Raw genomic sequence first — 22,100 nt, forward strand, 5'->3', positions numbered from 1 at the left:
CATCCCCACCTCATACCCACATCTATATATCTTTTAAAGCAAAATTGCATACTTTTATACTATTTATAAAATAATTACGTGAAATACAATATTAATTATAATACTTTGTATGACACTTATATTATAACACAAAAATGTGTGTAGAATGTTATATTTTATAATTCGTATTAATTATGTAAGATTGTTTATTTGAGATACGGAGATTAGGTGGATCTTGGGTGGGGATTAGGCGGGTCTTTGGTGGGGATAAGGTGGGGATGGATATCCAAGTGGGGGGTGGGGCGGGGATGGTTTTGGAGTTGTACCCGGTGGGGCGGGGATGGGGATGAAAATTGGACCCGCCGCGGGGATGGGGATGAGAATGGGGATGGGGATGAAAATATTAGGTGGGGATGGGGATGAGAAGGCCAACATCCGCCCCGCCCCATTGACATCCCTAAGTATGCCCGAATATTGCAAGTATTCGGAAACGGAAGAACAATACTCGTATTCTCACTACGAGTGCTCGGTGGTTTGGTGATCTCATTCCCATATACTAGTATAAATTCCAATATTCTCTCTCCTCATTTCTTTTTCTTGTAATCGATCAATGAATTTTCATTTCTAACACCGCGTTTTCTCACCTCCTTTCATCATCTTCTTTATTTTCTCTCTCTAAAATCCCTAATTTCTCAGCTATAATCCCCCAATTCTGACCTCCTTTCGTGATTTCTTCTCACTTTTCTCGCCGCGTTTGTTTCTCAGGTATAATCCAATTTTATCGCTTTTTTTTTTTTTTAAAAAATCATTTTTTTTTAATTTTTTTTTTTGTCGAATTAATGCTTGTTCTTGGCTCTTCTATGAGTAAATTGTTAATTTTTTTTGATGAAAATTAGTCTTGGTTTTAGTAAAGTTTAGTTTTGATTAGGTTTTTGTTTTTTCTTGTTCAACCCTAATTTGATATTTTTTTCAATGAATCATTTTTCTCTTTTTTCTGTAACGGGTGTTATGTTGTTGGGAATTAAAATTGAAGCGTGTTGTAGATCTGATTGTTTGTTTTTGATGATAAATATACAGAATAATTGAATTTTGAGATGATTAATTAGCTATTGAAAAGTAAGCAAATTCTTGTTTACAAGAAGATTTTCCATTTGAATGATGAAAACCTAACTAGTTATTACTTTTTTCCAGCTTTTGTTTGCAAGAAGAGTATATAACTTGTTGGAAGATTGTGATTTTCCGCTTTAGTAATCATTTTAAAGTAGTAAATGATCGAAATTCATTGGAAAAGAGGTCATTTTAAAGTAGTAAATGGTGCATTTTCATTGAAAAAGAGGATTTTTTGGTATGACTAAATAGTGATCTTGATTAGCTTATCACGAATCGAGGCTGGAAATTTTCTGATTAGCTACCATTTCAGCTTTTTTTTTGAGGGTTTTGTTGTTGGCATATTGTGATTGCTCATCATGGGAAAATAATTAATGCTATTAGGTTAAAATTGGTTAAAGCCTAGGCAATAGTTCTTGTTGAATTGAATTGCTTCTTTACACATTTTGTTTTTTTTTTTTTTTTTTTTTTTGCTAAACCTATTCCCTCGGTTAATGTTTAGGCGGTGAGGATGTCTACTCCAGCAAGAAAGAGGTTGATGAGGGACTTCAAACGTCTGCAGCAAGACCCACCAGCTGGGATTAGTGGTGCTCCTCAAGATAATAACATCATGCTCTGGAATGCAGTTATATTTGGGTAGGCATAAAATGTTTTAAGAGATTTAGCAGGTTTTTTTAATTTGCGACTTTGCAAGAGAGAAGCTTGAATATTGTCTAATTGTTTTCTCTTTTTCAATTTGATTGCAGTCCTGATGACACCCCTTGGGATGGAGGTAATGAGAAACTCTGGACTTTGGAGCAATCTATTTAATGTGGATTATCCATGTCATAGTTTAGTTATTGTTCGTTCAACGTACAATCAAACGTGCTGATTACGTTGTTCACAAAATTTATGCCATTTGTATCTTCTGTTATGTTACTTATTCTTTTCACTTCTGAACCACGATAGCATTACTAAAGACTTAATCTAAAGAGATGGGGTCAGCCACTCAAACCCAGATGTCACAATGTCACATAAACAAATCCTTCTCCATCATTCACTCCAATCCAATGCAATGTGATTTTGAAGACCCTGTTGCTCCATTTACTTTTTTTTTTTTTACCCTTTCCATCCTAGCCATCTTGGTCTATCTCAACTTTTTTTTTTCTATTACCAATTTATTTGAAGTCTCCGTTTGCCAGACTTTTGCATGCTGATCTTGGCGTTGGATATGCCTAAACCACATCAATTTGTTCTTTGTTTCATCCTCAAATAATTGTCCTATGACCTTATTGCAGAATGTAAAAAATTACACCTTAACTTTCGCATCATTACCACATTCATCTTTGAACACAGATGCACATCGGTTTATGGAACTCCTATTTCATAAGAAAGATCTTCTGAACCTGATCTTTCTTCTCTCTTCTAGTTTGTGATATTGATTAGGTTTGATATAGTTCCTAACTTCCTAAACTGCAGCATTCTCATATTGAATGCATGACTTACTCGTGGGACACGTGATGCTGTGCTCATTAAATAATGTTTTATTATAATTGTTGATGTTCGTGTATTGATGGCCGTTTTTGCTGGTCATTTATTGTTTTTGGCCTTTCCTAAATAAAACATCTAGTATATGCTAGATTGTACACGTGTTCTAGTGAGGAGAGGATCTAAGTTGTATCTTGTTATTTATGGATAACACTTTTTCATTCTTGAAGATGTTTGTATTAGTGTGGTACTTCAAAAAACTGCTGAGGTGTTTAGCAGAAGTTTTTGTTTGTGTTTGACCATGATTTTTTTAAAAACTAATCTGTCTTATCTGTGCGCTTTTGCTCATTTTCTTAACTTCATGAATTCTATTCCTACTTATTTTCTGTGATTTGTTTTGAGTATGTCAGGCACGTTCAAATTGACACTTCAGTTTACTGAGGACTACCCAAATAAGCCTCCTACAGTGCGCTTTGTCTCTCGGATGTTTCATCCAAATAGTAAGTGCTAATTTTAAAATTTTTATATTCAAGATGAATGCTTGTCTTCTTGCAGTGTATTACGCTCTGCTTGTTACTGTTAAATCCCAGTTCTGACTGTTCTATCTAAAGGCTTTTTGATGTATAGTTGTATTGTTGTCAATTGTGTTTTAAACTGCCATTTGATGAATCAAATCTATATATTACAATTTATTTTTGGCTGCCTATTAAAAAAATTGTTATATAATTGTTACAAGTAATTTTAAAGCCTACATCAATAGAAGGTATAATATCTTGGAATAATTAGGAAGAAACATAGATCTTTAAAATTAAATTGTGAATAATTTCATTCCAAACAGGGATTTTAGCCTTGTATCACTAATCATGAAAGACTTGATACCGCAATGTAGTTTCGTTGTAATTTGGCCAGCTTGCTTTTTAATGGTTAATTTATAAGATGATCTCTCATAGAGCAAGTAAAAATTAATTTCCTTTTTTTAGTTGCGATTTTGCAAAGCAGCACTAGCAAGCCATTCATATGTAGAGGATGCGAGCTAGATGCTTAATTACTCCCTCCAATTTTGTATTTGGGTGACTTTCACATTTGCCAATGCACTATTTTATCCTTGTATCTTTAATTATGTTAAAAGCTGTAAAAAGGTTGTATTTTAAAAAACATAAATGGAGACATATGACACATTCTATAATATATTACATGATAACATTTATATTTATTTATTAGAAGAAATAAGTGGTCAAAGTGATACGCGTGAATAGGGCCAAAGTCAATATAGTACAATTTTAAAAAGGGAGTATATAATTTTGGTTTGCTGGTTGGGGCTCAGCTTACTAAAGATTATTGTTCTTATCCAATTAGATAGCGTGCCTAATGTTTGTCTGCTCACTTTTTTCTTTTAGTACAATCATGCCATAAAAGATGATTTCTTTTTCATCGTATTTTGACTATATTCTGCATGTTTCTATATGTCTGCAACTGCAATTTATATATATGCTAATAAGCTTGTCGATTTTTTGCTCTAACCTTGCAATGTGTTGGGTGTTTTTTTTTTTTTTTTTTTTTTGGGTGGAATTTTATTAGTCTATGCAGATGGAAGCATCTGTCTTGATATACTACAAAACCAGTGGAGTCCTATATATGATGTTGCTGCGATCCTAACCTCAATTCAGGTAATGAGTTAACCTTAACATTTGTAACTAGTTTATATTTCCTTATTATTATTTTTTTTAATTTTATTTTTTACATTGGTGATCAAACTCTTCTTGTTAATGCTTTTGATCCACTTAAGATTATATCTTCATCCATGTTGAGTAATAAGTGTTGTACCATTTTGGGAGGCAATACAACCTCTTCTTTTGTATCATTGTTGCTGTAGAATTTCATTATTTCTGATGCCACAATACCATGTGTGCTGAAATTTTTTTAGCTGTGCTTTATCTGTATTTTGTGTAGTTGCATTACATTTTGATTCCTTGCTCTGGGGGATGTCGTACTATCTGATATATGCCCGTTCTAGTTTCTAATGAGAAAGAGTTAAAGAGAGATAATTAAATAGAGAGTCAAGAAGTTACTCCCTCCGTTTTTTTTAAGTGATACACTTTGACCGGCACATAGTTTTAGGCAATTTAATTGACTTAAATAAAATAAGAGGTAAGTGGGGTAGTGGAGTATTAAAAAATTGTTAAAGAAAGATAGTGGGGTTAATAGTTTATTGAAAAGTAATGAATGTGAGAGGAAAGATATAACTAAAAAAGTAGTAGTGGGTTTGGGTGGGGACCATGAGAGGAGAGATATAATATTTTAATGTATTTTTTTGCCAAAAAAGGAAGTGTATCACTTAAAAAAACACGGCCGGAAATGGAAAGTGTATCATTTAAAAAAACACGGAGGGAGTACCATCTTTTTAGGTAGAAAGTTTGATGATTCGATCATATGAGTCTCATGTGAGCTCGGTCTTGTAGTATTGGCCCCAATTATGATTTATGAGAACCTCTCTAGGTTCATGTAACAAGATTGTTGGGTCAGAGAGATTAGAATCATACATGTTTTGAATCCTCATTTTACTTAGTGTTTTGAAGAGTTTTGTTGATGAGAAAGGTGTTTGCTTATTTCTTAAAACATGAGAAAGAAGTATGCTTATTATATTTTTTTAATTTTTTAAGAAAAATGGAAAGTAGCATAAAGACCATGGTAATACTGCAGTACATTTCTGATTCCAGCAAATATTTAAGAATCTCATCATCCAATTTCCCATATCCAGCTTCCTTGATACGCTTCTCAAAAGCAAATGCCCTTCTTATCTACTATGTATAAGTATAATAATCACACACCTTTATATAGTTATTAAATCGAGAAAATAAGGGTTTTTTTGGTAAATTCTTAAGCAAATACCCCATCTTTCTCTCCTCTTTCACCACTGAACCACCCACTGGCACCACCTTCTACTGCCGCACAACCACTAACACCATCATCTGACTGTCGCACATCCACGTACTAGCACGACCATTCGACCACCGTACTATCTTTAATTGTCCACTACCACCACCAATCGACCACTGCCACTACCAATCGACCACTACGACCATCAATAGACCACTGTCACACCTCCGCAAGCACCACCCTTTCCCTAAGGGGCTAGTATAGGCCCATGCAACGGTCTAGCGTGAACACACAAAAACAGGGTCGAATGGTTGATTAAAAGCCTCAAGCTTGCAAAAGTGATAAATATGGCTTTAGGCCATAACTCTCCATATGTTCCTTACAATTTTCTGGATACCATTCTATTTGCTAGGCTGCTCTTCTTATACTACTACTACCAGCATGTAATTGGCAATACAAGCCTTAATTACTACATGTACCATATTTGGCACTTTACTACTTTAGGCTATTACAAACAACAGATAAAAGCAACTTGTCTCCTGTTCCCTCTAACGGCCTTCTGCCTCCCTTGCATCTGCTGCTGCTGTGTTGTTGTTGTTGGTGTGTTGCTGTGGCTGTCTCTGTCTTCTACTGTAAACCATGGTCACATGTGGTGGTTGATGGTGCGTTGCAATACCCCCCCTAAAAGCGCCACCTTGTCCTCAAGGTGGAAGGTTGGGAATTTCTCTCGAATTGCTGTAGCGTCCTCCCAAGTGGCCTCAAAAACTGGCAGCCCTTGCCATTGAATAAGAACCTCGAGCCCTTCCTCAGCACCTCTCCTGGTTCCACAATAAGCTCCAACTCGGGTGTGATCTGAGCTGGAATACTTGGAGCACTATGAGTGTTACCCAAAGCTGCCTTGAGTTATGACACATGGAACACGGGATGTAATTTACACTCCTCGGGCAAGGCTAGCTTGTATGCCACCTTTCCCACGCGTTAGATTACCTCGAACGGTCCATAGAAACGCGCGGCTAACTTCTCAAATGGCCTTCTTGCAAGAGAGCGTTGCCTATAGGGCTGTAATTTAAGAAACACCATGTCTCCCACTTGAAACTCTACCTCCCTTCTCCTTAAATCTGAATTTGCCTATATGACCTGTTGTGCCCGAGCTAAGTCGAGCTTAAGCTCATCTAACATCACATCTCTCTCTTGTAAGAGTTCCTCCACGGTGTCCACTGATGTCTGCCCCAACCCCACTCTAATCAGTTTAGGCGGGTCACGCCCATACACTACCTTGAACGGAGAAATCTGAGTCGATGAGTGAACAGTTGTATTGTATGAAAATTCTGCCAGGCAGCCACACAGCCCATGCCTTGGGTTTTTCCCCCGCAAAACACCTCAAATAGGTCTCCAAACGCTTGTTGACCACCTCAGTTTGACCGTCGGTTTGTAGGTGGTAGGATGTGCTTTTCTTCAGATTAGTCCCTTGCATTCGAAAGAGCTCTTTCCAAAATTTACTCACGAAAATTCGATCTCTATCCGTGACTATACTGCTGGGAATACCGTGCAACCTCACCACTTCTTTCACAAACACCTCCGCGACACTATACACTGTGAATGGATGTTTTAGGCCTATGAAATAGGCGTATTTTGACAGCCGGTCGACAACCACCAATATGGTGTCCACCCCTTTTGACTTCGGCAATCCCTCTATGAAGTCCATGGAGATCAAAATCAATCAATCAATCAATCAAAGCCTTAATCCCAAAAGTGGGGTCGGCTAACATGAACCAAATTTGATTATTCCGTGTAGTCATCAACATAAATCTTTCTCCTCCATCCCTTACGATCCAAAACTTCATCCTCACGTAAATCCATGCACTTCATATCCTTCCTCACTCCTTCCAACCAAGTCATCTTTGGTCTCCCTCTTCCTCGTTTAATCCCTCCATGGTCCCACTCTTCCACATTATGAAGTCCATGGAGATGTCCTCCCAAATTTTGTCGGGAATCGAAAGTGGTTGTAAGAGTCCCGCCGGCGATTGTTGTGAATGCTTATTCCTTTGACACACCCCACAATTACGGACATAGTCAGCCACGTCCCTGCGCATTCCGGGCCAAAACCACTCTCCGGCCAACCTCAAATAAGTCTTGGTATCTCCGGTGTGGCCTCCCTCCGGTGAATCGTGATAAGCTCTAAGTAAGGTGGCCTTCCACTTCGAATTTCGCGGGATAGCACGCCTTCCCTTGTAGAGTAACTGACCATTTTCAACAGAGTACCCTGCTCCTCCTACCCCTCTTTCGACTTCCTCTGTAATTTTTCTCATCTCCCCATTTTCGCAAATTTCCTACTCCAGTTCTTCCCAATTCACTCCCTAAACCGCCAATAGCGCACTCAATTCCAGCTTCTCCGCATCTCCCCCTCTTCGCGATAGGGCGTCAGCCACCCTATTCGCTATTCCCGGTTTGTATTGCAACTCAAAGTCGAAGCCGATCAATTTCCGTACCCATTTTTGATATTCCGAACCCACCTCCCTTTGTTGAGCAATGTATTTCAAACTTTGTTAATCACTTCTCACTATAAACCGCAGCCCTAAAAGGTAGTGTTTCCATTTTTGCACGGCCAAGCAAACCGCCATCAATTCTTTCTCATAGATGGATTTGCTTCTACCTCCGGGCCCAAGAACCTTGCTGTAATACGCCACCGGTCTCCCCTCCTGTAACAACACTGCCCCGAGACCATACCCAGACGCGTCAGACTCCACCACAAAGGATTTCTGGAAATCCGGCATCACCAATACTGGAGCAGAGGTCATGGCGCTCTTCAATTTCTCAAAAGCAGAATCAGCCTCCTTGGACCACCCGAAATTATCTTTTCGGAGTTGATCAGTTAGTGGCTGAGCAATATTTGCATATTGCCTTATAAATTTGCGGTAGTAGCCCGTGAGGCCCAATAAGCCTCTTAAATCCCTTAGAGATTTTGGAGTGGGCCAATTGGTCATGGACTTGATTTTCTCTTGGTCAACAGAAACTCCTTCCCTTGATATAACGTGGCCCAGATAGGCTACAACTTCCTTACCAAACTCACACTTTTTCATATTAGCAAATAAGGTGTGCTCTCGTAACTTGGCTAACACGAGCTTCAAGTGTTGAACATGATCTTCCTTGCTAGAAGAGTATACAAGGATGTCATCGAAAAACACAAGTACAAACTTGCGTAAGTAGGGGCGAAAGATATCGTTCATTAACGATTGAAAGGTAGTCGGTGCGTTCGTTAACCCGAAAGGCATTACTAAGAATTCGTAATGACCCTCGTGTGTTGGGAACGCGGTCTTGTGGGTATCTTCCGGCTTGACTAGAATTTGGTGATAGCCGGCCTTGAGATCGAGTTTGGAGAAAACCCGAGACCCGTGCAACTCATCTAGCAACTCTTCAATCACGGGTATGGGATATTTGTCCGGAACCGTCTCTTTGTTGAGGGCCCGGTAATCCACGCAAAAACGCCACGATCCGTCCTTCTTCTTCACCAAAAGGACCGGGCTAGAAAATGGGCTTACCGAGGGTCTAATAATTCCGGCCCTTAGCATATCCCCAATCAACTTCTCTATCTCATCCTTCTGAATTTGAGGATAGCGATACGGACGAACACTCACGGGGTTACTACCGTCCTTGAGCACGATAGCATGCTCGTGTCCCCTCACCGATGGTAGCCCTTTGGGATCTTCAAACACCTCCTTGGACTCACTTAAGACTTCCTGTAAAAATTCAGGAAGCTCTCCGCTCCCACTCCCATCTTCCTTCTCCGCCTGTTTCATCTCAATCAGCACTCCCTCCTTCTCTTTCAGCAACGTCCTTATCATTGCCTTTAAAGTTATGCGTGTCCGAGCTAGGCTAGGATCTCCCTTCACCGTGATGGTTCTTCCTCCCACCGTGAAGCTCTTCACCTGCAGTTTCCAGTTAGTCACGATCGGGCCAAGCTTTTCCAACCACTGTATTCCGAGAATTACATCAGAATTCCCAAGGTGAAGGGGCAGAAATTCTTCTTCGATCGTCAACTCGTCATTAAGCTTCAGCTTCACCCCCATACATTGCCCCTGCCCTTTAATAGTTTCGCCATTTCCCAAGGAAACCCCGAAATTACCGTCTCCGATCACCGGAATCTGTAATTCCTCCACCGCTCTAAGAGAGATAAAGTTATGCGTGGCGCCGGGATCAATCATCACCACGACCGGCTTGCCCCTGATTTCTCCGGTTAGTTTCATCGTCTTTGGGTTAGTCAGCCCCATTATCGAGCACATAGTGATGCTCGCCGGAGTTTGCACCGCCTCTTCCACCGGATTCTCCAAGGCTGCCAAATCCCCTGTCTCTTCTTCATCGTCTTCTTCCACAAGAACACTAAGCCCCTTCGCCGCACATACGTGGGTGGGCCCCGTCCAACGCCCGTCACACCGGAAACAAAGTCCCTTGGCCTTCTTCTCTTGGATTTCCCGGTCAGTCAACCACCTGACTTCACCGCTGAATCGAGTTGCACTTGGGTTGGTTCGGGTCTGATGGTTCATGGTTGGGAAATTAACAGAAGCTGTTGAGGTTTGTTGGGTTTGGCTATTTTGTGGGTTAGAGTGTATTGGGTTGTTGGTATAGTTGGTTTTTGGTGGGTTATGGATCGGTGGAAATGTGGGGGCTGCGGTTTGGGCTGGCCCAATTCTTAAAGTTGTAGCGGGGCTCCGATTGAAATAGGAGTAGGGTCCGGGTCTTGAGAATGCCCCACCCGTCTTCTTGAGTTGGTGGATCCGATTTCTCTCCTCTACTCGGATCGCTAAGTCCATGGCCTCTTCCAGTGTAAACGGATTGAGCATGCGAATCTCCGATCGAATTCCCTCCTTCAGGCCGTTGATGAACTGACCCTTCATGATACTCTCCGGTATATCCGTTAGCGGCGCGGCCTTTTCAATGAATATCCTTCTATACTCCACGACCGTGGTGGTGTGGGCCACCGCCAACCACTGCTCGTGCAAGCTCCCCGCATTCACCGGTCGAAATTGATTCAAGATCCGAGTCTTGAAATCTTCCCATCCAATCAAGGGTCGTCGACGACTTTCCCACTGGTACCACCGGAGGGCGTCTCCGTCCATCGCCACGATCGCCGCCTGCAATTTCTCCGTTTTCGCCAATCGGTAAAATTGGAAGAACTGCTCTCCCCGAAGGATCCACCCGTCGGGATTGGAGCCGTTGAAGGTTGGCATCTCCAACTTCCGATATCGCCAGCTCCTGTTCCCTTCGCGGTTGTCTTGGTTGAAGTGTCGAATCCCACCTCCAGCTCCGGCTTCCCAATTGCCGAACTTAATTCCTCCTCCACCTAACGGCGTTTCACTGAAGTTTTCCCCAAAAGGCTGGTTCACTTCATCCTCCGCTCCGTTTCCCTTGTTCTGCAGCGCCGTCACCATGGCCCTCATCTCCTCAAAAAACTTGTCCTGATTCCTTGTAAGAGTGTTCTGAATCGAGTTTGCACCATTCCCAACCTTCTTGAGAATCTCCTCCACTCGCTCCTCCAACGCGGCCACCCTCTCTGGGTCACCGTCAGTGGCGTCGGAGGCATGTCTGCTCTGATACCAACTGCAACGGTCTAGCGTGAACACACAAAATCAGGGTCGAATGGTTGAATATTTGATTAAAAGCCTCAAGCTTGCAAAAGTGATAAATATGGCTTTAGGCCATAACTCTCCATATGTTCCTTACAATTTTCTGGATACCATTCTATTTGCTAGGCTGCTCTTCTTATACTACTACTACCAGCATGTAATTGGCAATACAAGCCTTAATTACTACATGTACCATATTTGGCACTTTACTACTTTAGGCTATTACAAACAACAGATAAAAGCAACTTGTCTCCTGTTCCCTCTAACGGCCTTCTGCCTCCCTTGCATCTGCTGCTGCTGTGTTGTTGTTGTTGGTGTGTTGCTGTGGCTGTCTCTGTCTTCTACTGTAAACCATGGTCACAGGTGGTGGTTGATGGTGCGTTGCAGCCCACCTTACATATGTCCTACTAGGGTGTCTTTTGTTTGGCGGCCGACCGGTTTAGACTCGTGATGGTGGTCGGATGGTTGACAAGACCATGGGAGGGGAGGAGGGAGAAGGAATAGTGGCCATGGAAGGGGAGGAAGGACAAAATTGAGTGGCCATGGGAGTGGGGGGGAGAGAGAAGTACTATTATTTACGAGAATGCCACTATATTAACAAACAATGTTAATATAGGATATTAATGGGGACAACCTCAATTAAATCCATTTTTCTATAGGCATGATCAGTTGTATCCTTTGAAATCAAGTTTCTAATGATTGCTATTGATGAAGGAGGTGTTTCCAGGTGGAGGGAATGTATTGGCTCCAGATCTGGTGACAAATGCTGCCTGCCATAGCTATTGTTGTTGGTAGTTAATGTTGGTAGTGTTTTCAAACAATTGGATGAAGTAGCCTATTATGTAGTGGGTTATTAGTGAAGCTTATGGAATAAAGGAGATGTGGTTTTCATTAGTGTAACTACATTTTTGGTTAGTGTTCTAAACTATTTGATGAAGTGACCTATTATTAAGTGGGTTTTTAGTGAAGCCTATGGAACAAAGGAGATGTGGTGGTTTTGGTAATTGCAATTGCATTATTGCATGCTGAAATTGTAGTGTGTTGGATTTTTTTTTTAATTTTTTTTTTAATTTAATAATAAAGGGTAGGAAGTTATTTTTATTAGAGTTGCTATGAGATTTAATGCTTCCCTGACATCTGAAGCTTTAGAATTTGTGTATTAAGTGACCTATTATTAAGTGGGTTTTTAGTGAGGCCTATGGAATAAAGGAGATGTGGTGGTTTTGGTAATTGCAATTGCATTATTGCATGCTGAAATTGTAGTGTTTTGGATTTTTTTTTTTGAATAAACGGTAGGAATTTATTTTATTAGAGTTGCTGTGAGATTTAATGCTTCCCTGGCATCTGAAGCTTTAGAATTTGTGTATTAATCTTTTGTTTCCCTTGAGTAATAGGAAAATCACTCTGTATAATGAATTGGAAGTGAATTATCCAGTATAGGTTTCAATGTAATGTTGCTGGGGGGATGAGGTCAGCTATTGATGGTGGCTGGTCTTAGGTACAAGGACTTTGAGCTGTAAAAGGGGTAGGGATTGTTTTGGGTTCAGGGAGATTAAATAAGAAAAAGGCTAGATAATCAATTGGATTCTTTGAGCAGCTAGAATTAATACAAGTTTTGTGAAGGAATTAAGTCATTGATGACGGAGGTTTGCAAAAATTTGCAATAGTAAATGAAAGCGCAACTCCACTGTGGTTATTCCTTGTAAATGCTTCCCATAGATTGCTTGGGGATCTATATTTGTAGGATGCACTCAAGAATAAATGAGTCTAAATGTCAAGAAAAGTAATTGCAGACAATTTAGAGCATTCTAACCTTAATTACTGAGCAGGAATTTGTTCTGGTACTTCTTTTAGATAGGGCATTTGCTAAGATCAATGAAATTATTTAATAATGTATATGAGCTGGTGGAATTTTGAAAATTCTGCTCTTTTCCTTGATTTCTAACATCAAGTGAAAAGCTTTTGTTGGAGCCTATCAATCGATTGAATGTGGTCAACATTGCAAGCTTTGGCTTATGATTTATCTCAGTGTATCATGGTCAAGATAAATATTGATGCTTATCTGAGATAGAAATGTTTACATTTTTTTTGAGAATGTAGGACCAGGAAGCCAAGGTCCTTTTTTTTTTTTTTTTGGGTATTCTGATTTGAAGGGTTTGATACACATTATTTTGAGATTAATAAGGTTGCCTAGTTTTGGTGCATCCACCTTCCCGGGTAAAACTGATTTGGATCACTAACTACACCTTTTATGCTATCCCCTGGGAAAACCAGGGTCTGGTCGTCCTTTTTTGTTGCACCGTTTCGGCAGCAATTGCTGAAAGCTTTTTTGTAGTTGTTTTTTTATTTATTTATAAATAATTTTATTTGGGTGGTTTGAGCTTAATGGGTTCCTAGCATTTTTAGTTCGCATGTGGTTTAATGTGTTATTTTAATTAATGATATGTGAAATGTTAAAATTTTTGTTTCTTCATTTATACGTCACATGTTTATTATTCATACAATTCCTTAAACAAATTATATGTCTTCCTCTCACTCGCCTGTTTTGAAATCTTGTAGTCTTTGCTATGTGATCCAAACCCAAACTCTCCTGCAAATTCAGAAGCTGCAAGGATGTTCAGTGAGAACAAGCGTGAATATAATAGGAGAGTGCGTGAGATTGTTGAGCAGAGTTGGACTGCTGATTAATCCTGTGTTTGAAATGTACAACCTGTGAAGAAAGTTCAGTGTCCTGTCTGAGACAAGTGACTTCAGGAGACTAGAACAAAAGGCTGAAATTGGAAAACAAAAAACAATTTGTTGTGAAACTATCTGATTTATCTTATAATATTTGAACTTCTGAAGTACTTGTTCAGAAAGGAATGCTAGATCTTTGTGGATGTGTCTGTTGAACTTAACATTGCAAGTTATGTAAGTTCTGCTTTAGATTGTGTTTGATTGTATGTTCATGTTTTAGGTTTTAATCTGAGTTTTTAGTTTTTGTCTTGTATATGTGAATGAAGTATTGAGCAGAATCCTGTCATGTGGTTGCTTCTGCTATCCTGTATTTTCATAAAAAAAGAAAGTGTTAGCCTTGCCGTACTTAGAACAAACGCCTTACTTTTGGGATACAAGTGCTATATCCTATTACATCTGTAATTTAATGTTGTTCATAGGATGGAGTATTGTAGTATAATTTTGGCAAAATACGAATTACGACGGTAAAAAAAAGTGTCAAAATTTTGGTTGCTAGGACCTTGTTTACAGTAATTTGTCAAGAGTACATAACAGGGTTTGCAGTGATCGTTATAACATAGTAGAACTGATCCAAATTTAATGTACTCTATAATCTAGAACCTGAAAGTGACCCAACACGTTATGCGACCAACAAATTTGGACTGAAATTTACTACTCCATAGTATATACGTTTATCGGTCTATGCCTATATAAACATAAATATGGCCCTACTGATGTTGAACGTATGCAATCTGAACTAAACCGAGTATGTTTGCCACCTCTACTGTCATGAATTCATGGTACTATGGTAGGTATTAAGTATTCATGTGCGATAATCGTGACAAGATTCAACATATCTAGTTACCTACCATTTTTAATTTTGTTTGTGTTTTGTTTCATAAGTGGCGTAAAGGCTAGTAAAACATTTACAGTAGGTACGGGTGGATTACCCGCCCAGTAGTCTGATTGTGTCAAGACTTAACTGGCCTATATATTCATCACAATCACTAGTACAAGATAGCGTTGATGAGTTCGTAGCAGCAGCGATGATGACTTATTACTGAAACAGACAATTTCTTCAAATGTCTCATTGCTGCAAATTATTGAGGATTCATGTACTGGTAAATTGAATTGCTTGTATTGGACTACAATGCTTAAACTGAACTGCTTGAATTTGACTACAATGCTCTATCACGACGATTTCAAGAAGAATAAACACAGGTTTGATCCCCAATTTATTATGATTGACGAGTAATTAAATAACTAGAAGTATAGGAGTATTATTAACTTTGAACAAGGCTTCCTTTTTTCTTTTTTTTTTTTTTTTTTTTTTGTGGGAGGGGGGTGGGAACTATTTTACAAGGATCTGTGTAGAGAGCAGGAGTCACCATATTTACGGAATTTGACATAAATCACTTATGCAACCCAAGATTTCCGCTGTTGAGAGCAAGATTCCCACTGCTAGTCCATGTTTGTTGTGCCTGAATCGAGTACTGCAAATGCCATACAACATCCTCCATGGGTGGCCGTCTGCTGGGATCACTGCATAAGCAGTTGACAGCGAGTTCAACAGCAGTTTTGATGGACTGGTAAGCATAAGTACCCTTCATTGACAAGTCAACTGCGTGCTGAAGTGCTGATGCAGATTCTGCTAAGCTCCTTTCCAGCTGCAATATCAAAGATGCCCAACAACAAGTAAAAAACAAGTGGGTTATGATTGAATCGACTTTTCACATAAAAGAGCATCTGTATGGAAAGTTCTGGGTATGTAGAAGGGGCGGCGGTGGGGGTGGTGGGGCTTAAAATACCTCTTGCTTTAGTTCATCTACTTGGCTTTCTGATGTGATCTGTCTACTAGTTAGTAACTCGAGCAGGATTACACCAACTTCGTATATGTCATCTTTATCTGGGTGTATCGAAATAGCTGCGTTTTGGCCATTTGGTGTCTCTACCTGCAAATTTCAAGCAGTTTAAACCAACTTACCAAGAGAATAAATTAAAATATCATAAATGAGGCTTGATTACATACACTGCAATATTCTTTAGCTTAAAATTGTTCAGAATAAATTACCTTGAAAGGTAAGGGAATCCTGTAGTTGCTGACTTTTGGAGTAAGGCTTTCATCCAACAAGATATTCTTTATACTCACTTCATTTCCAAAAACTCCAGGTACCATTCCTGTGTGAAGGAAGTGAACTCCTTTTGCAATCCCCATTGAAATTGTCATTCTCTGCGGCCACTTTAGACGATCTTTTCTTCTCCAATCTGCCCGAAAATAAGATGTTATCACAATTCATGTATAAAAAATAATTCTTGGTATAAACTTTTGAATGGAATCTTGTATGAATTTACCTGTCAAATGCTCCCTCAATGAACCATTTGTTACATGCTCGAAAACAACAAAGATGGTGCTACCCTGATGTCGATCCTTGTATGTAACAACACAGTGTCCAAGAACACAAACCAGATTCTGATGTCTTAACTGTGCTATTACTTCTAACTGCTGGTTCAAAATCTTGGATGAAAGCTTCTCTTTCACTTTTATACATCTGACCAAAATCGCGGTACCACTTTGAAGCAAACCTCTGTAAAGCTGTAAACACAATGGTTTCAACAATTAGTTGATCATTTTATTTTAGCCAAGATTCCAACCTAGAGTGTGAGATTATACCTGTCCCTGAGACCCTTCTGCAACCAAGTTTACTCGGTCGAAGTTGTTTGTTGCTTCTTCTAGTTCTTGTAAGGTAAATGACTGATAAGATGGAAGACCAAGGGTTGGCATCCTCATTGATTTCGGCCCATACTCTGTGTAACAAAACATATACACATCAATAACTCCCATTTTATTGATCATTTATGTGGGGTGTGTGTTATCATTGATCCATAATCATATTTTTGAAACAAAATGTCAAAATTCAACATATATCACAGTGCTAATTATTTTAAACTATGTTCCAAACTATATACAGTACAAAATTTGATCTTAGGACACCCAAAAAATTGAAAAAAATTTATAATATTCATAGAAAACAAAATTTTGATCCAAATGCAAAACAAGTGATAATTTAGCAAAGATAGAAAGAGGGAGATCTTACTTGCATCAACAATGGGTGAGGGGCGATTCGTCAATTTCCCACCAACAGATTTATCATATTTGTGTAGATATTCAACATCTCTTGATTTCCTCTTACAAATCAACCACAACAGAGAAACAACAGTACCAGCAAACAAGATAGTTCCACCAATGATTCCAAATATCAGCCCAAATTTAATCCCTGAATTCTTCTCATCATCTTGTAATTTACCGGTACTACTTTTCTTAGGAGGTGGGATCACGGCTAGAGCTTGTCTCTGGCAAAATTTAGCAGGGTGCTGAAATTTCGAACCCGAAAGACAGTTCCACACACTCAACACCTTCCTATACTTGCCAGCTTCCGAGCTAACACAGCTCGGAAGCTGTCCAACTAACAAATTACGTGAAATATCGACGAACCACAGTCGTTTCCCACAGGTTGTGCTCTTAGGGAGCTCACCAGTGAGCTGATTTTCTGCCAGATTAAGGTACCATAATGCAGGAAGAGATAGAACAGAAGGCGGTATCGGGCCAATGAGATTGTTTGAGGATGTATCAAATCTTTGAAGCTTATTAAAGCTCTTAATTTGGGGTGGAATTTGTGATCTTAATGTGTTGTTTCTTAATATGATGCTTACTACGTTGCTTCCTAATGAAGGGAAATCTGGTCCTAATTGGTTGTTACTCAAGTCGAGCTCTTGGAGAGATTGTAAGCTACTTAAATCTGGAATGTTTCCATCCAACAAATTATCAGACAATACAATACTTTGTATGCTTTCCATTGATGAAATTTGTGGCGGGATTTCGCCGTAGACGAAATTCGAGCTCATGTTAAGGACTTCAAGGGTATGAAATCTGCTGATTTTTGGAGGTAAACTTCCCCAAATTCCTAATGAAACTAAGGAAAGTTTTTTTAAACTTGTGAGTTTTGTGACAACAGTGAATAATGAATCAAGGGAGAATTTTTGGGACAAAGTTTGATCAGAAACAGCAAATTTGCCTGATTTTAGTGGGATTGAAGAGTGAGATGGAGATGTTCTGTTTCCAATGACAGTTAATTCTGTTATATGCCCATTTGAACATACAACAGTAACTGAAGGTGATGGTTGTAAGAAGCAGAAATCAGTCCATTGTTGCCATGATTTTAGAGAATCTGGGTATTCTAGATACTTCTGAAGTTGTAGCAGGATTCTTGCTTCTGCAGGGTTAACCTGTGCTTCTGATATTGAGACGAATCCAACAAGAACCGAGCCGAGAAACCATAATCTAAAACAAACCCAGAAATTGAAATTCTTTTCCATCATTTTCAATTTCTGGGTAGTTTTATTTTTTGTGAGTTGCAACTGAAAGTAACTCAAATGGCCATATAAATTGGCCTAAAAACAGAGGAAAACAGAGGAAATTGGTGAAAGAAGAGTAAAAATGTCACCTTTAAAAGAAATGAAAATTCTTGGAAATTTGTTTATCTGGGTATTGCCTCAAAAATTCCCACCTAAGATTTTTTGATCAAAAAATTGGCACAAAATGTGATAGCTAAGAAGTAAATGAGCCAACCAACTAAAGAAGATGTACATATATGAACATTTATTATAACATGTTTAAGAACCAACTAACCCAGTTTGTTTGTTTCCTTGGTAAAAATAAAAATTAAAAAAATTATATGCACAAATTGCAACTAAAATATGGAGAAAATTAGATAGCACAAAAATCTAAACAGAGCAAAAACAGAGGAATTATTATTTATTCAGTGGAATTATTTATAGTTGTTTTATTAAATAAATAAGAGTAGAATGGTGAGTTATTTTTGCCAATCTGTCAATGCACTAAGAAGGTAGTGGAGCAGTAGCTAGATTTGATCCTCTGTAACGCAGCCTATTTTAATTAACATGGATTTGTGTGTTCATCACCGTTGATTTAAGGAAGTCAAACATTGGGTTTTGTCAAGTGAGATCTTAAGGGGTTGACTAAAATTACTATTGGTTGATCTTGGAGGTAGTGGTATCTCGAAGCACGTGATATGATCATGGATATATCATGAAAGCTATATAATAATGATTGTATTTCTTACAAAAAATTAATTAAATAATGATAGTAGTAGTACTCCATTTGTCCCAGTTTACTTGCAACATTTTGACTGGACACGCTTGTCGATGCATATCTTTGACCGTCTATATCTTTTATTATATATTTATAAAAGGTATAAAAATTTTATATTAAGAAACTATACATTAAAATAGAGTCAACATTATCTTACATGATTACATTGACTTTTATATAATAGCTAAAAAAGATGGTCAAAGTGAGATGTGTAAATAGTGCAAAAAGTCAAAACGTTGTGAGTAATTTGGGACGAAGGGAGCACATATTAACGTTATTGTTAATGATTCAGTGTGTTGACTATATAGACTTGAAAGAGCATACCAGCAAAAAAAACTCATTATTTGAAGGTGGCAATTAGATCGTTTTGAAATGGATTAATTCAAGTCAGGTCATGTTTAATGAACAATAGTATGAGTTAGTTTTGATTTTTGATTTTTGATTTTTGATGTGTTTGAGTCCGATTATATTTGGTTCTCTTATCAATACACTAGTTTTGATAAGATGATCATCATGAATAATTGTGTATTCATGATCAAGTATGTCTATTCATTAATATTGTAAATTCATAATGATAGTGAAACAACATTTGGAAATTTCGATTAGGACATTTCAAATTAATATTTATATAGTACAAAATTAAATGTCATTTCGTGTTGAAAATAATTAAATAAGGACTTAAAATTTTATTTATTTATTTTTGAATAACTTAAATTTTTTAAGAAAGACGCTTAGCTTAATATTGAATGATAAATTGATGGTAGTATTATATTTTAATAGCATTCCATTAAAAAAGAAATAAATAAATAAAATAAATGAATAAAACTCCTACTTTTGTATTCTCCAACATATATTCTTGCACAGTATATACTCCAAAAATTGTACTTTACTCAAATTAAATTGATCTGATCTAATAATGTGAATTGTCTACTGAAAGCTTTAATTAAAGAGAAAAATTAATAAAGTGGACATGTCTTAAAGAAATTGTCCTTTTATGTGTATTAATGACCTATTAGCGATGGTGGTGACCATCGTACCACCTTATACTGTCAATTTATCAAGGGATAACTGGCTAAGGTTTGTTCTTGCCACAATTTAAAATATCTTAACTAATGGATTTTTTTCCTCTTATTCATTTCATGTTACATACGAAAAATAAAGAATAGAGATAATCTATTCAAGTGTTACGGAGTATAAGCTCATATATTACATTTATTTTACGATTATTCATGAGTTCGGTATTGTGGTAATCTATTTTCATTACATGATACTCGTATAGTCGTATATACATAAAGAGTATTGTATATTTGTATTTCACAATACTACCTCTGTTTCTTTTTAGTTGACACGTATTCCTTTTTAGGAAGTTTCTTTTTAGTTGACACGTTTCCTTTTTGGGTAAATTTTTTACCTTGCATTTACAAGCTACCCCACTTGCTTTTTCATTCTCTATTACTCTCTCTCCTCTCCTTAATATATGTGCCTAAATCAAACGCGTCAACTAAATAGAAACAGAGGAAGTATATGATATGAAAATTATTGAGAATTGTTTATGGATCCCAAATGATAATGGTAATGTAACAATAATGTGAAAGATGATGGGATTTGGAAAAAATGTGATTAGGACATAACTCAAATAATTGGCATGTAGTACAAAGAATGTCATTTCATATTTGATAATAATAATGGATAGACAGAAGACAGTTAGTGTGGGAAATAGTGCCGTGTCGGTGCTGTGCTACAAGTACTTTTTTTTACTCGTTAATTCACTTTTCTAATCGTAGTGGCTCAGTAATTAACAAGCTTTCCATCAATATAGAAACGGTAACTTTTGTCTCTAACATGGTTTAATCATCATTTGCTGATAGCTTAATAGTAATATCACTACTTTTATTCTTTTTACAATTATACTTTTTTAAACAAGACTTTTGTGTTTTACCTTACAAGTTACAACATTAGTTTTAGAGCATGTTAGTGTTAACAAACTATACTACTACAGGAGTATAGGGTGACTTTTAACCTACATTGATTATTTTAGCACATTATAAATGATTTTTTAAGAGAAACGTTTATTAAATAAACAACTACAAACTTTGTTCAAATGATAATTATTTGACAAAGTTGTGAATGGTACCAGTGGCGGAATCAGAATTTTTTTAAAAGGGGGCCAAGTGTAATATATGTACTAATAGGTCTCGTATAAAAATAGTATGAGGTATATTGAAATATTAAAATAGAATGAGACCCAAAAAAAATGTTAGGGAGAAGGTTCGTTCTAACTTGGAGCTAGAAATTAAAAAGATCTCTATATTCTCACCCAAAACCAATTCATTTATGTTACAACTAACATAAATTAATGCAACATTTATTAGATAACTAAAACCAAGGGGGAGGTCTTTTAAAATAATACAAGTATAATGTTTCACAAAATCTTTTAGAGTAGTGTTTTATCAAAAGCCATTAAAATTTTTCTTTATATTCTATTACTAAAATTTGTTTTACTATTTTAACAGCTAGTTTGTGCCGAACACATTTATTAAACAAGTTAACATCTATATACTTACACAATTATTAATCACTACAACAACTAATTTTACCAAACACGTATTTACACGCTAATTAATAGATTACTGTAACTGTCATTTTAAATTGGGGTGACTTGATCTTGTTTAGGATAACTTTACTCCAATTATGCAATATTTATCACACAATTGCCTTAGTGAATTTTTGCTTTTTAAACTACTCTTATCTTTACTCTTTTGTATTTTGTTTTGGCATCTTCACATTTGTGGTTATTACTAATAAGGATTTTAATGAAAAGGACAAGCATAATTCTCCAATAAGCTAGCTTAATAAAGAGGGCACACCACAACATCTGACAGATATGTTGTTGTGGATTTTATAATTAATGTTGTGGAGCTCATTATAAAATGATAAATATGAACTAATATAAGAGGGGGTGTTTTTGAGCAAAGGTAAATGAAAAATAAATACAGTAAGACCAAATAATTTTTGTCTATCTTTAAATTGGTGGCCTTAGTATTCTCTTCACTACTTATAACATATTAACATATATACAAAGTATTTTTTATTGAAGGAAATAGTACCAGAGTATTGGAACTTGAATATTTGGTATGTTACACATACACAACAATATTAAAACA

At 37.4% G+C, this 22,100-nt stretch overlaps 2 protein-coding genes across 2 annotated transcripts; one reads left to right on the plus strand and one right to left on the minus strand.

The window, feature by feature from the left end:
* Positions 1–583: 583 nt before the first annotated feature.
* Positions 584–14,040, plus strand: LOC145601162 (ubiquitin-conjugating enzyme E2 2). The gene is made up of 6 exons (XM_081657113.1): positions 584–744; positions 1,589–1,722; positions 1,833–1,858; positions 2,964–3,053; positions 4,132–4,220; positions 13,611–14,040. The coding sequence occupies exons 2-6, from the start codon at positions 1,598–1,600 to the stop codon at positions 13,737–13,739; spliced, it is 459 nt and encodes a 152-aa protein (XP_081513239.1). The 5' UTR covers positions 584–744; positions 1,589–1,597; the 3' UTR covers positions 13,740–14,040.
* A 926-nt stretch (positions 14,041–14,966) lies between these two features.
* LOC145602332 (putative LRR receptor-like serine/threonine-protein kinase At1g14390) lies at positions 14,967–18,600 on the minus strand. Its single transcript, XM_081658519.1, has 6 exons — positions 16,862–18,600; positions 16,438–16,571; positions 16,119–16,359; positions 15,838–16,031; positions 15,575–15,718; positions 14,967–15,433 (listed from the first exon to the last, which is right to left on the minus strand). The coding sequence occupies exons 1-6, from the start codon at positions 18,141–18,143 to the stop codon at positions 15,179–15,181; spliced, it is 2,250 nt and encodes a 749-aa protein (XP_081514645.1). The 5' UTR covers positions 18,144–18,600; the 3' UTR covers positions 14,967–15,178.
* Between the last annotated feature and the right edge of the window lie 3,500 nt (positions 18,601–22,100).

The sequence above is a fragment of the Chenopodium album genome, chromosome 21, assembly GCF_948465745.1.
Source record: "Chenopodium album chromosome 21, dcCheAlbu1.1, whole genome shotgun sequence".
Classification (NCBI taxonomy): Eukaryota; Viridiplantae; Streptophyta; class Magnoliopsida; order Caryophyllales; family Amaranthaceae; genus Chenopodium; species Chenopodium album.